Consider the following 14478-nt stretch of genomic DNA (forward strand, 5'->3'; position numbering starts at 1 on the left):
TTAGCACCAAAGCAGTTTCATTTTGGAGTGGCTGCTCTGTTACAGCCACAGCTTGCATTCATAACCCAAACCTAAAGCCATAAGGCTATTCTGAGCCTTCTGAAGCTTGACTGTGTACTCTTTATCTGTGGTACTTTGTGAACCTTTAGGGAATTACTTGTTAACCTTCTCACACCATCCCACATAACTGGGTGTCCCTTGCCCTGTTTTGTGACCATGTTAAAGTATCACAGGCAGAAAATAGCCTGTTCTATCTGTATTCAGAATTAGTATTGAAAAATTAAACCAAAAAAGCTAATCTGATATAGTTCTTTTGTTCAAATAAAAATATATAAACTTGTTTACAGTAGAAATATAGTCACAAGTGCTTTTTTTTTTTTAAAAAAAAAAAAAGAAAGTCTTAAATAAAAGATTATTTAGGCTCCTGATGTAGTTCAAGATCTTTCTTGGTTAGAAATCAAGTTTAGGGATGGAGGTGTAGCTCAGTAGTAGAGTGCTTGCCTAGCATACTGAAGGCCGTGGGTTCATCCACCAGTACCACAAAAATAAAGAAGTCAACTTTAGAAGAAGTAGGGAAAACAAATACTTTTCTAAATTGTTCACTATAGTGTTGATTGCAACAACATACATGTTTAATAGCTGCTTGGTTTAATAGATTATGATATATGTATAGTATATTATAATACAGTTTTTGAAATAAAAATATATCCTTGTATTTATTAACTAATAAAAAGGTTTTATGATGTATTTTTAAGGAAAAGTTAGGTTATCAAATATAATCCCACTTTTGTTCATATATATTTAAAAAGAATTATGAGTTACAGTATCATAACTAATTTTTTGATGGTGATTATTATGTGTAATCTCATGTTCTCCTTTGTATTTCTCTCAATGTTTTTCTAGTGAATTATTACTCTAATATTCACAGAAAGTAATAACATCATTTAAAAGCCAGTGAAGGAACTTTTTTTTTGTTTTGTAAATAATATTGACAACCTGTCATGAATCAGGCACTGTGCAAAGTGCTTGATATGTTTAGTCAGCACAGTATTTACAAGAGTCCTGCAGAGTTGGGCTCTGTACTTCATATATGCAAAAAATAAGTAATGTCCTCAAGGCCATCCACCTAATCACTTACAAAATCAGTACTGTTTTTTAATGCATGTTGGTGTGAGTTCATGCCTTCTTAATTTTTTGTTGTAGATGGACACAATACCTTTATTTTATTTTTATGTGGTGCTGAGGATTGAACCCAGTGCCTCACGCATGCTAGGCGAGTGCTCTACCTCTGAGCCACAACCCCAGCCCCTCATGTCTTCTTTAAACCATCCTGGTCAGCATTCAGTATTTGGGCTGGTGATGTGTTTAACAATGATTAGAAAACCTATGGTTAAACTAATGGTAAGATTTCCTTAATCTCTTCTTTCAGGGCAAGTGACTTGGTAATGAAGGTGGATGCTCTCCTGTCAGCTCAACCCAAAGGAGATGCAAGAATTGAGTACCGGTTTTTTGAAGACAGACACAGGTATAGAATTAATGTTGAATTTGTACATGTTCTTGCATATTAAACTCTTAGGCTTACCTTTACCTTTATTTTTCTATATCAGGTTTGTGTAAAAGTTGTTATAAAAATGGAAGATTTGGTGTACAGTTTTCATATAAACAAATTCATGTGAACACCTATATATATATATTTGTGACCATGTTATTTTTTTGTACATATAGGCATATGTGTGTGTGCATGAATCTCCTGAATACAGGAATGTCTTCCACAGTACTGATAGCTACCTCAGAAATTTAACTTTGATGCAGTAATGTTAATACACAATCCTTATTTACATTTCTATAGTGTCTCAGTAATGACCTTTCACAAGTGCTTTTGTTGTTGTTTTGATCTTAATTACACACGTTGCAGTTAGTTCTCCTTTTAGTCTCTTTTAGTCCAGAAGAGTCCCCCTCCCCCTTTTTTTGGGGGGGGAGGGGGGACTATTGTCTTTTATGACATTGGCTTTTTTTTTTTCATATTAGTTATAAGTGGACATAGTACCTTCATTTTATTATATGTGATGCTGAGGATCGAACCCAGTGTCCCACGTGTGCTAGATGAGCACTCTTCTGCTGACCCGCAACCCCAGCCCCAACATTGACATTTTTTAAGAATCCAAGTCTTTTGTTTTGTGGAATGTTCTAGAGTCTGGTTGTTCCCTTGTGATTCCACTTAGACTAAATTGTTTTTGGGGAGAACTGTACAATTGCCTGGAAAGTATGTAATGTGGTTGCATCTTAGAATCCCAGGAAGGCTTTAAATATGACTCTATGTGTGCTTCTCTTGTGTGATTCTGACCTGATTTACCTGGCATGGATTGGTTGGTGTAGTCACTTGTGATTTCTCACAGCCAATTCTGGTGGGGATTAGATTGTCTGATGATGGCAGGTTGGGACTGATCCCCTCTCTGCTTGCATTGGATGTGCCTCCTAATTGTGGGTGGAGACTTCTGCACCTCCCATCTAACCCTCATGGAATTTTGCCACTAGCAGCCAGATTGCACCCACTTTGCACCCATCTTTTCAACACTGCATACTTCTTGATAATAATATATTATCTATATCCTTTTCTCCATGAGTTTTATATAATTAAAGTGCCCTAATTACAAATTTTATTACAATACAAATTATAATAGAGAAATTCTTATTGGGGTTGTCTTAGCTAAATGAATGTTTTTCATATTTAAATCAGAAATTTCTCATTTATGCTAGAATGAAAAGGTCTGGACCATAAGTTTGTATACCCTTACTGTCACAGTGTGGTCCATGCTTGTGAATATCATCATTAGTGAAACACAGTATTCTTGGATATTTGCTTTACTCACTCTAAGTAAATATATATATAAAATCTCGAAATCTTGTTCCTCTATCATGTTTGGCTTTTTTCCTGGCTTTTCTCTTACTAATACTGCAAGTATATTTAAATTTAATATTATTAGTTTATATTGTTCCCATTTGCACACCAACATTCCTCTCTTCTTTCGTTTTCTCTTGCCCTTTTCTTGTTGTATAGTGTGGGGGTGCCTAAAGGCCCTCACAGGATCATTGGCTGGGCATGCCTGTTGCAGATCATTGTGCTGGTGAGACCCTGAATCCAATGCCTCACACATTCGAGGCAAGCACTCTGCCACTGAGCCACAATCTCAGCCTTATAATGCTATTTTCTAATGAGCTTTTCTGCTAGGATTACAAAGTAGCACAGAATTGCAAATTATATTAGTGCAGTAGCACTCAAATTTTGGCTTTTATTCAGAAGCTTTTAAAAATGCTGATTGTTAGACCTGCCCCCAGAGTTTCTAACTGAATAAATCTGGGTGGGAGCCAGAAAGTTTGATTCTAGCAAATGTCCAGGTGGGGCTGATGCGACTGGTTTGGAGCCACATTTTGAGAATAACTACATTAAGGTAAAAATGTTTTGTTGTATTGGAATAATCATTGTAAGTGATTGAATCTGAAGTTGTTAATATTATGAGATTGCAAGCGTCTGCTGCATGACAAGCTATTCTAAAGTGATTATTATTTCCAAATCACTTAAAATTTGAAATAACTTCATCAGCATCTAATTATTACCCAATTGTAATAATTATGTTCTGCTTTGTGTTATACTTTTGTTTTCATCCCACTGAGTAAATGCTCTTGCATATAAGAGTAGAGATCAGCATTGAACCACAAGAATATACTTACCAGGTTAAACAAAACCAAACCAGTCATTTTGAAAAATTGGGTGAAGTTTAAATCTATTCAAATTTTTAAACTTCATTAGAGGGCCCTGCTTCTCTTGAGTCACCTAAGTCAGTGTGACTTCAGAGGGAAACGTTGTAACAGGAAGCTTTATGTGAATAAATGTATATTCTTTCTAGAAAACCAAAGAGTGACCAGCTATAAGAACAGACAAAATATGTATAACTTAATTCTAACAAAGATGTGGTGTGATTCATTGTTTTGCCTTGCATATTACTATAGATCTTCAGGAAAAGCAGTTTAACACTAGTCACAAAGATATTTGTATCCCATGACCCCATAATCTTCTGTCTAGATCTTCTTTGATTCTAAAGAACTTTGCAGATATGGAGAAGCTGTCTATACAGACTGTTTATAGGTTGAAAGCTGTCTAAATTTTCAGCATTGAAGAGTAATAAACTGTGGCAGTTTCACTTGGTAAATAAAATATCATTTCTTATTCAGGATGCTTGGTGTGTAACAATATGTGGAAATATTTATGTTGAAGTGGTTGGGGTTGGAGGAAATTATTTTAAATTTCCTAAGTCTATACTTAGAACTAATTTTCATATAAGTATCTAAAAAGGATTACATAGAAATGCAGCTAGTCATTGGGATAATGAGGTTTTTGTGATTGCATTTTTTTCTTTTTCTCGGTTTTGCAGATTTTTGGAATCTTCTTATGTTCTTTTTAGTTAATTTATTTTTGTGATAGTAGGGATGGAACCCAGGGCCTCACATATGTTAGGCAAGTACTTTACCACTGAACTGCATCCCCAGTTCTATTACTTTTAAAAATGATTTATTTCTTCTTTCCTCATACTCTTTTTGCCAGGAAGTAAAAATCAGCGTGATGTTCCAATAGTTGTAGAACCTAACAAAAGTAGCTTTTAGCAGTTTGGGGAAAAATACTGTTTCAAGCTGGTTTTCTTCTCTTCATATACATCTTTAAAATATTTTGAGTAAGCCTGAGTTATCAGGGTTTTATAAACTTTAGTAATAGATTAATCTTATGGTTGGCCAGCATCGTAGTATAGTTGTTCCAGATCTAAAGTTTTTTGAAATGTTGGAAGGGTAATAGGTTATGTTGAACCAAAACAAAAACATCACAATAACTTAAAGTTGTTTCCTGTTTCCTCCATGTTAATGTTTTATCATTTGTATGTTTCATAGTGCAATTAAACTGAGGCCAAAGGAAGGGGAGACGTACTTTGATGTTATGGCTGTCGTTGACCCTGTCACCAGAGAAGCACAGAGGCTTGCCCCATTGCTCTTGGTAAGGACCACTTTCATCAGTTCATATCATTTTTATCTGAAGTAGTCTTGTACTCTTGAATTGTCTGAAAACTTCCTTTATCCCTTTGTCATCTTCAAGGGGAATTGGAAAATGCTACAGGCATCTTCAGCAGAGTATTCATCATAAAGTTTGTAATGGCTTGGAAAACAACTTTATAACTTTAGGAAGTTGGTACAAGTTTTGTTGGCTATTTCATATAATTAAAAAAATTAGTAGCATCCTCATTCAGAGCAAACTATTTTTAAATTAATTTATGCTATATTTTAATTTCTAGTAGCAAAATCATAAATAAGGTAAAAGAATTTTGCTTTTCACTGTCCTTTTTTATTATTACCATGGAATTTTTGTTGTAGCTATCTTTTAGCTTTTATTATAAAGATGTTATAATTTTAAATACGTTTTGAAGGCGCTAACCAAAACACTTCAACATTTTATTTGTTTGGATTTTTTTAAGGTAATAATTTTTTTGAAGTATAATTACCTAACCGTGTGTGTGTGTGTGTGTGTGTGTGTGTGTGTGTGTGTGTGTGTGTGTCGGGGATGTTGGGGATTGAACCCAGGGATACTTAACTACTGAATCATATCCCCAGCCTTTTTAGTATTTTATTTAGAGATGAATAAAACTTAGCCTTGCTAAGTTGCTGAGGCTGGCTTTGAACTCACAATCCTCTTGCCTCAGCCTCCTGAGCCATTGGGATTATAGGTGTGTGTCACTGTGCCCAGCTATCACCTAGCCCTTACGTTTTCCTTGTGTAGATAGATATTTGTCATGTATCTGTTGCTTCCCTATGACTTTGTGTTAAACTTCTTTATAAAAGGAGCAGTGATATGTGATAGCTTATTTCCCCCCCTACCCAAGTCATATGTATATGTGATGTAAATTTTGTGCAGGAGTTGTGATTTCCAGAAATTTCCTCACTACACACATTATGTCAGTTATCTTTTTTTTTTTTTTCCCCCTTTGGTATGAGGGATTGAACTCAGGGTCACTTAACAGCTGAGCCATATTCCCAACCCTTTTTACTTTTTATTTTGAGACAGAATCTTGCTGAATTGCTTAGGTCCTCGTTAACTTGCTGAGGCTGGCTTTGAACTCACAATCCTCCTGTCTCAGCCTCTCAAGTTGCTAGGATTACAGGCATGCACCACTGCACCCAGCTTTATATTTTTTCTTGAGATATTAAGAAATGTTCTTGAAGAACAAAATCTCTGAAGAGAAAATTTTAACATTTTGTCATTTGATTTGGTCTTTTAGGTTTTAACTCAGCTTATAAACATGAACCTAAGGATATTTATGAACTGCCAATCGAAACTTTCGGACATGCCTTTAAAAAGGTAAAACATACTGTTTAAGGCAACAATTGGAAAAATGGAACCAAATCCAATAGGAGGATTAAATAATAAGAAGTTTAGTGGATTTTAGGTAGACTTCATGCTTGAAAGGGTCATTTAATAAATGTTCAGTTGTGCCAAATCTTAGCTCTAATCTGAACTTCTAAGAACATAGTGTGGGCTTGGGAGTATTTAGGTGCTAGTGAAAAACCAGGTTACTTGTACTTGCTTTTCATCTTGAAGGAGTGGTCACTTCGGGTTGCAATGGATATATTAGAGAAAACTTGCTTAGGTTAGTTTACATGTATCTTGAAAAAGAGAACAGGCTTAGCTCTCTATTGTCAAAGGCTTTGGAACGGTTATTTATGGAAAAAGTAATATAAAAAGAAGTTAATAGTGTAGCATACATTCCTCAATTGCAAATGTGCTATGTTCTATAGGTTAAATTCTGAGCCTTTTGAAAGAGTCTTAGCAAGTGACCAAAGGGTTCCCAGCTTTCACCATTGTCCTCCCATAAAGAAATGTTTAAATTATTATAGGTAGTGTTTTTTTAGGACTAGCCTGAGAACTCAATCACCATTTAGAACTTGTTTGTTTCTTTGTGTACCAGGGATTGAACTCAGGGACTCCCAACCACTGAGCCACATGCACAGCCCTTTTTTTGTATTTTATTTAGAGACAGGATTTCACTGAGTTTCTGAGGCTGGCTTTGAACTCACAATCCTCTGCCTCAGTCTCCTAAGCTGCTGGGATTATAGGCATGTGTGCCACCACACCTAGTTCAGAACTTAGTTTTTAAGGGGAAACTGGATTCTTCCCAAGGGAAAAAAAGTGCTCAGGAAATGCTTGTGACCTTGACTGCAGTCACCCATATGAAGGAATGGCTCCTTCCTCAATCCTACTTCTCCTTCCCTTCTTCTGCATCTATAACTGGAAGCATCATTAACTTAAACGATAGTTTGGGAAGTACTTCTCCCAATCTGGAAGGATATTCCTCCAAATCTACTTTGTTTTAAGCTGTGTTTACTTGTATTGATGCTTGCAGACTCAAGGACTATGGTTGCCTAGAAAAAAAATCTAACACTCTTTTTTTCAATTTCAGCTTTTACCGTTATGTCTTAGAACCAGAGATTTCTTTCACTTCAGATAATAGCTTTGCTAAGGGTCCAATAGCAAAGTTTTTGGATATGCCACAGTCTCCACTGTTCACTCTGAACTTGAACACACCTGAGAGTTGGATGGTAGAATCTGTCAGAACACCATATGACCTTGATAACATTTACTTAGAAGAGGTAAGAATGTCATTGCTTCCAAATATTTAATTATGTATGAAACCCATTTATGATGTTACTAGTGGTGGTTGACTGAATAAAATGAATCAAGGGACCTTTGAGAAATTAGTATCTGAGTAAAATGTATTTTTTAAAAAGCCATAGCTTGGCTGGGGATTGTGGCTCAGTGGTAGAGTGCTCGCCTAGCATTCACAGGGCACTGGGTTTGATCCTCAGAACCACATAAATGTAAAATAAAGATATTGTGTCCACCTAAAACTAAAAAATAAGTATTAAAAAAACAAAAAAAGTCATAGCTTTATTCAGATGTATTCTTATGCCCTCAAATTTACCCTTTGAAGAGTACAGGCCAAAGGTTTCACACAACTGTGCAGCCGTTACCACTAATTCCAGATATGTTTTATCACCCACAGAAGAAGCTCCATACTCATTAGCAGTCAATCCCTGTTCCCTTGGTCCAGGCAACTATTAATCTATTTTCTATTACTGTGCATGTGCCTATTCTGACATTTTGTCTATATAGAGTCATGTAACACAGGGCTTTTTGTGACTGGCTTCTTTCTCTAAAAAATGGCTTCAAAGATTCATCCATGTTATCACATGTGTTGGTACTTCATTCTTTTATATTACCAGATAATATTCTTTTGTATATGTATACCACACTCTATTCATTCACAGATGGGCATTTGGGTTGTTTCTACTTTGAGCTATTATGGGTAATGTTGCTGTGAATGTTATGTACAAGTTTTTTACTAATCCATGGCTGTAGGATGCCTTTCCATTTATTTAGGTTTTTAAATTTTTTCTATAATGTTAGGAGTATTATTCTATTTTTGGAATGACTTCCATGTTATTTTTTCTCCTTTCAACCCAATTTTTATAATTATACACAATCAGTAATCACCACGATCAAGATACAGAACCTTTCTTCATTGCCAAAAGGGCCTTATTCCCCTTTGCAGGCAGTCCCCCACCTTGGCCTCAGGCAATACTGATTTGCTTTCTGTCACTGCAGTTTTGCCTTTTCTTGAATTTCATTCAATATGATCATGTAATATGTAAGTCTTTTTGACTTCTTCATTACTTTGTAAAAATGCATTTTGGACTCATCCGTGTTGTTGCTGAATAGACTCAGGTAATTTGATTTTGATATTGCAGGTGGACAGCATAGTGGCTGCTGAGTATGAGCTGGAGTATCTGTTACTAGAAGGCCACTGCTATGACATCACCACAGGCCAACCCCCACGAGGCCTGCAGTTTACATTGGGAACTTCAGCTGACCCAGTTATTGTGGACACCATTGTTATGGCCAATCTGGTAAATAATCAGAGAATCAGGTGGTGAGATAGCAGTCACATTGAGTTGGGTACTGTCATTTACGATGGAACAATCAGCATTCTGAACCATAAAGTGAGAATGCGATTCATAATTGACAGAATTTGGTTAATATAAAAATCATTAGTTTGCCACAAAGTCTTGGGTTCAATCCCCCATTGCAAAAATAAATAAATAGAAATTTAAAAATAAAATATTAAAATACAACATTGCTAAGGGTTGGAGATGGGAGGTAGCTCAGTGGTAGAATGTTTATCTAGCACGTGTAAGGCCTTCCTGGGCTTAATCCCCAGCACTGAAAGGAAAACAAAACAAAACAAGCAACATAAATATCATTAGTTTGGTTAAATTTGGAAAATAGAATTACATGTCAAGTTTTTAAAATAAAGCAAAAAATCAACATGCTGCAATACAAAGCTCTAGCTGATTTGGATCCTGGAAATGCATTATTCATGAGCTGTCAACCTTGTTCTTTTCTTTAGGAAGTTTACAGCTTATTTAGTCATCGAACATTGACTCTTCCCTGAAGCACAGCTAAGGGCAGACTTCTTGGCTTGACTGAACTCTATTTTCTAGAGTTTCTAATGTGTAGTTGAATTATTTGGTTTGTTTTTGTTTTTTTGCATTGCCCAATTTGTTAACTATCTTATTTATAAGATAAATATCATATTTTAGACACCCAAAGGAGTAACTGTTCCTAAGAAACAGCATTTTGATGTTTTTAAAAAGGAACTAAAATTTGGCTTTTGTTTTTCTTCTCCTAGGGCTACTTTCAGCTAAAAGCCAACCCAGGAGCTTGGCTTCTCAGACTTAGAAAGGGACGGTCCGAAGATATTTATAGAATCTACAGGTAGGATTATGTGATGCAGGTACATTTTTCCTAAGCATTTTGAAATGAGAATCAGCTCTAATTGGATACTACCCTGGCATTTTGCCAGGCATCACCAATTTAATCTATAGTCATATGTGTGATACTTTTCCAGGAAAGTAAATGTGCTATAATTATTAAGAGAGAATTGAATAATAAGAGGTGTAGAGAGTAATAGTCAGGTATTATGCTTCAGTGATTCCTTTGTGCCAGCACTATCTCAGGATCAAATCATTTTATCACTATGATGCACTCTATAGGCAGATGAGAAATTTAGTCATTTGAAGAAGGGAGAAAAAAAGAAATTCAAACTTTTCTACCTGGAGAGTATATCCGACCTGAGAGATTTGCAAATACATAGGCCATATGACCTCAGCCCATTCTGTCTGCTCCATTTTTTCCCTGTGGTGGTGTGGAAGAAGTAACTGTTCTAGAACATTTTGTCAGTAGCTGGGTTTTTGCCTTTAAGGTTTATGTCTCATATCTATTAGTTAAAAAATATTATACTGCCTTTAAATAAGTTTGGTCTAAATTCAGCTTAAAATGATTTAAATTAGTTTTAGATTATGAAAAAATTTCCTACCGATTTATTTAGAGAATGGTTTTCATTAGAGTTTATTTGAAATACTCCCTTGTGTGTTGCCTTGGCTCCATAGCATTACTAACACACATGAAAGCAATGTAGATTAGTTCATATTTCTTACCCGGGAAATAGAAATTTGTATTATAATAACATTTTATTTTAAATAGTGGGTTTTTCTCCAAATAATGTTTTCTCCAGATAATGGTCTTAGAGAATTTTAATTGTGTTTCTAAATTCTCTCCCTTCTGTGTGTGACTTTCCTGTCTTCCCTCTTCCTTAGGGTTATGGGGTCCCCTTTCTTCCTGGCTGTCTAGCATTTGCCTCTGGGTAGATATTCTCTGATGCTGGAGTGTTTCATACTTCAGGTTTTTCCCTGTCAAAACCTTATTTTTGTCAGATAACTCTGTTCTGTGCTGTATGGCAGCAAATGTAGTGCATTCACATTATTATTGTGACCTCTGCACCTTGAAATTTGGTGTTTCGAAGTTTTAAGCATTACAATTGGTTGGTAGGAAAACCTTATGTAAATTTTTTCTTCCACTGTTGTGTCTGCCTACAAATTAATTGTAGTTCTTCCTGATCATAGTTCTTTTTACTGGAGGCACCAAATTGAGTTCAGGGCCTTGACTTGGCAGTTTATATACCTCCAGACAGAGGGAGAGTAGAATTCTTTATAAAGCTGTTCCAATTAAAAAGTAGAAGTGAGGTAGTTCTCATGATGGTTCAAAGTAGCCAACCCCTTTGTGGTTCTTTACTCAGAGTGCCTTGCGTGGGTCAGACCTGTGAGCACATGCTCTTGTTCAGTGCTCACCACGTGCGTGTTCCATGCCTGGGAACCTCTCAGTCTATGACAAGTGATTCGGAGGAGAACTTTTGAAGGAAGTTTGGGTACTCACCATATAGAGAGCTCAACAGGTGCTTCTATGCAGCTTGAAGGGGTTTCCTTCAGGTTGTGAGGAAATTACTGGTTCTGAAAAACTCCTTTATGATAAAGGTGATGAAAAAATAGGGCATATTGTTGGCTGACCATCTACTGCATTTTGAGAATTATGGTTTGTAATGTCTGTATTGCTTTTCTCTCTAAGCCACGACGGTACAGATTCTCCTCCTGATGCTGATGAGGTGGTTGTCGTCCTCAACAACTTCAAAAGCAAAATTATTAAAGTGAAGGTGAGTTTGCTGTATGAAAGACAGCCCTCTTTATAGTTGGTCAAAGTAGTAGTACTCTGTGTTCAGATGATAACATGTAAAAATACGGACAGCAGTTCCTCCTTTACGCTAGGATTCAGTCACCCATGGTCAGCCATGGTCTGAAAATACTACTGTTTTTCTTGATTTTCGAGAGAGAGAGAGAGAGAGAGAGAGAGAGAGAGAGACCGACCGACTGAGACCACATTCACTTTAGTTTCATTATAATGTATCTCTGTAATTGTTCTTTTTTTTTAATTGTGAATCTCTTACTGTGCCTTACTTATAAATTAAACTTTATCACAGGTGGGTGTGTATAGGGAAAAAGATAGTATATACAGGGCTTGAGGTTTCAGGCTCCACAGAGAGACTTGAGTCATTGAATATGTCTCCCATAGATGTGGGGGAGGAATGAGTGCTGAAACCAGCCCAAGGATTCTCTTTGGAATTTACTGTAGCAATATTAGGAATGTTGCTTTAAGCCACAATGTCTTTGTAAATGTGAACTGGTGATTTTCTTTTACCAAGAGATCGTACCTTTTGGGTAGTCTCAGTGAGCAATCATTCCCATGTTATATAAAATGTTTTCAGTAGAGAAGTGTTGCTATGTAGTCACAATTTATAGTATTATTCATGTTTTCATTCTCAGAATATTCGGGGAAAATGACAGTGAAAATTGAACAATGAAATGGTAGTTCTTCCTCAACATTTTGAAGTTCTTTGTGCCTTCAATTAAAGTAAAATGTATTTTGGAATAAATAATCATTACACACAGGAAAACATAGAGTCAGCCTGCATGGTTGAGCAGAAAAGCATGCTATTGAGAAAATTCACCCTGTGTTTGTGTTAGTAAAACCTGAAAACAGGTCATGACCTAAATGTCTCTTTCCTAGAATCCACTGTTAGCTTGGTGACTTGTGCCTCTAGTTTTATTTAGACTACATTTTCAATGCATCTGAATTTGAGGTTCTTTGCTCATTATACAAATTAAAAATGGTTATTTCATTAAAAGAGATGACTGTCTTCTCACTTAAGGCTCTAATGTGAACATCAGATGAAGGCATTTATGTTGAATTCTGATAGGCTCCATCTGGGGCTGTAACTGCTTATGAGAGAATTCACAGCATACATCCAGTGTAAGTTAGTTTTACGTCTCTTGGACATACTAGGAGGAATATAATCTGCCATGTAAATTGCAGGTTCAGAAGAAGGCAGACATGGTGAACGAAGACTTGCTGAGTGACGGGACAAATGAGAATGAATCTGGATTTTGGGACTCATTCAAATGGTAAATTGGCATCATAAAATAATGTTTTTAAGGAAAAACAGATATAAGCACCATCCATCCCTCCTTTTGAGTTAGTATCTGGGACTTTCCATTCTGCTTCTCGTAGCCAGATTTGGAATAGGTGAGTATTCTTACTTTGGAATAGATGAGTATTTTCCAGTTAATTAACCAAAGGAGGTTAGTGTCTCCTGATGGACTTACTTCTGTTCCATGCTTCTTAACTTTTGTTGGGCTGTGCCTGCTCTTTGGAGAAGTGATTGATAATTGCTTAGTTTACTTCTGATTGTACAGACTGTGTCTGTGGAGCCCGTGTGCCACTTATTCCTAAAGCAACATAATGCCTTGTTAACATGAGCATCCTCCTTGTTAGCCTGTGGGTGGACTTCTCAGCCTTGTTCCTGTTCCCAGAGTGCTGGGTGCTTTGTGACACCTCTGCCCCTTCTTACCCTCTTGGGCAAGAATAGGAATGGGAAGGCACTGTCTTTCCAGCATCTCATGGAGTCTTGTTTTGTTGTTGTTGTTCTGTTTTTAATAATTATTTTATTTGTTCTTTTTAGATATACATAACAGTAGAATAATGGAATCCTGTTTTTATCTCTTGTTACAGGGGCTTTTCAGGAGGCCAGAAGGCAGAAGAAGTGAAACAAGATAAAGATGACATAATTAACATTTTCTCTGTTGCATCTGGTCATCTCTATGAAAGATTTCTTCGGTTAGTCTTGTTGATTATTTTGGTGTCTGTAAGTGAATTTATCATGGTATTCCTATTTAGAGGTTTTTTGGGATTCTGCCTGTTGTATTTAAGTGTATTTAGAGCACTCTGAGGACTTTGAGTAGCTTACTATATGCAGTCCTCTTTTTTTGATCTGGTCAGCTCCATGAAGCCTAGTAGTGAACACCTCTATGGATATTGTAAGACTATGGATTTTGAATATCATGTGCACACTTTATAGATAGTATTGTTTACTTGGCTACTAAATGTTAGGAGATGGACATAGAGAATAGAACAGGACCATGAACACTTCACCTTCTACAGAGTCAAGAGAAATCTTAGTTCATAGGTAAGAAAACTTCTGTTTTATACAAACTAAGACCTAGAGCTGGAAAGGACTTGCCTAGGTCACATAACCAGAGACAAGAGGGACTATAGGTTTTGACTTGTTGACATTGAGGCCACCAGAGAGGAAGGCACTTGAGAGACTCGGTTCTGAAGATATCCCTTTGCCTGATAATCAGGTCTCTTTTTTCTTATTTTCACTGCAAATCTAATATAGAAAATAATCAAAATGTCATTTTTATCCTTTAGTTTCTAAAAAACCTCTGACCTAAAATAATGACAATGGTAATGATTTATTTAATTAAATGCCTTGATTGAGGAATCTTGAGTCTGTACCCACTGTCCTCCCCTTGATCTTCCTTGTTCTCCTTGGCAGGGCTCTCTGTCCAGTCTGAGGGAGGCAATGCATGTATGTACATGTTCTCAGGACCAATGCTGCTGTGCCTTGACAGGGGTGTTGAGGAATGATATAT

General features: G+C 36.3%; 1 protein-coding gene across 4 annotated transcripts in view; it reads left to right on the forward strand.

The window, feature by feature from the left end:
* Positions 1-14478, forward strand: part of Uggt1 (UDP-glucose glycoprotein glucosyltransferase 1) — a 113463-nt gene that overhangs the window by 82379 nt on the left and 16606 nt on the right. For all 4 annotated transcript variants that reach the window (XM_026388184.2, XM_026388199.2, XM_026388192.2 and 1 more), the window contains 9 exons: positions 1430-1525; positions 4939-5041; positions 6318-6397; positions 7497-7686; positions 8845-9003; positions 9786-9871; positions 11558-11642; positions 12860-12948; positions 13556-13660. In XM_026388184.2, the coding sequence (XP_026243969.1) occupies positions 1430-1525; positions 4939-5041; positions 6318-6397; positions 7497-7686; positions 8845-9003; positions 9786-9871; positions 11558-11642; positions 12860-12948; positions 13556-13660 (993 nt within the window). The remainder of the gene's footprint in view (positions 1-1429; positions 1526-4938; positions 5042-6317; positions 6398-7496; positions 7687-8844; positions 9004-9785; positions 9872-11557; positions 11643-12859; positions 12949-13555; positions 13661-14478) is intronic.

Source organism: Urocitellus parryii, chromosome 1 (assembly GCF_045843805.1).
Source record: "Urocitellus parryii isolate mUroPar1 chromosome 1, mUroPar1.hap1, whole genome shotgun sequence".
Classification (NCBI taxonomy): Eukaryota; Metazoa; Chordata; class Mammalia; order Rodentia; family Sciuridae; genus Urocitellus; species Urocitellus parryii.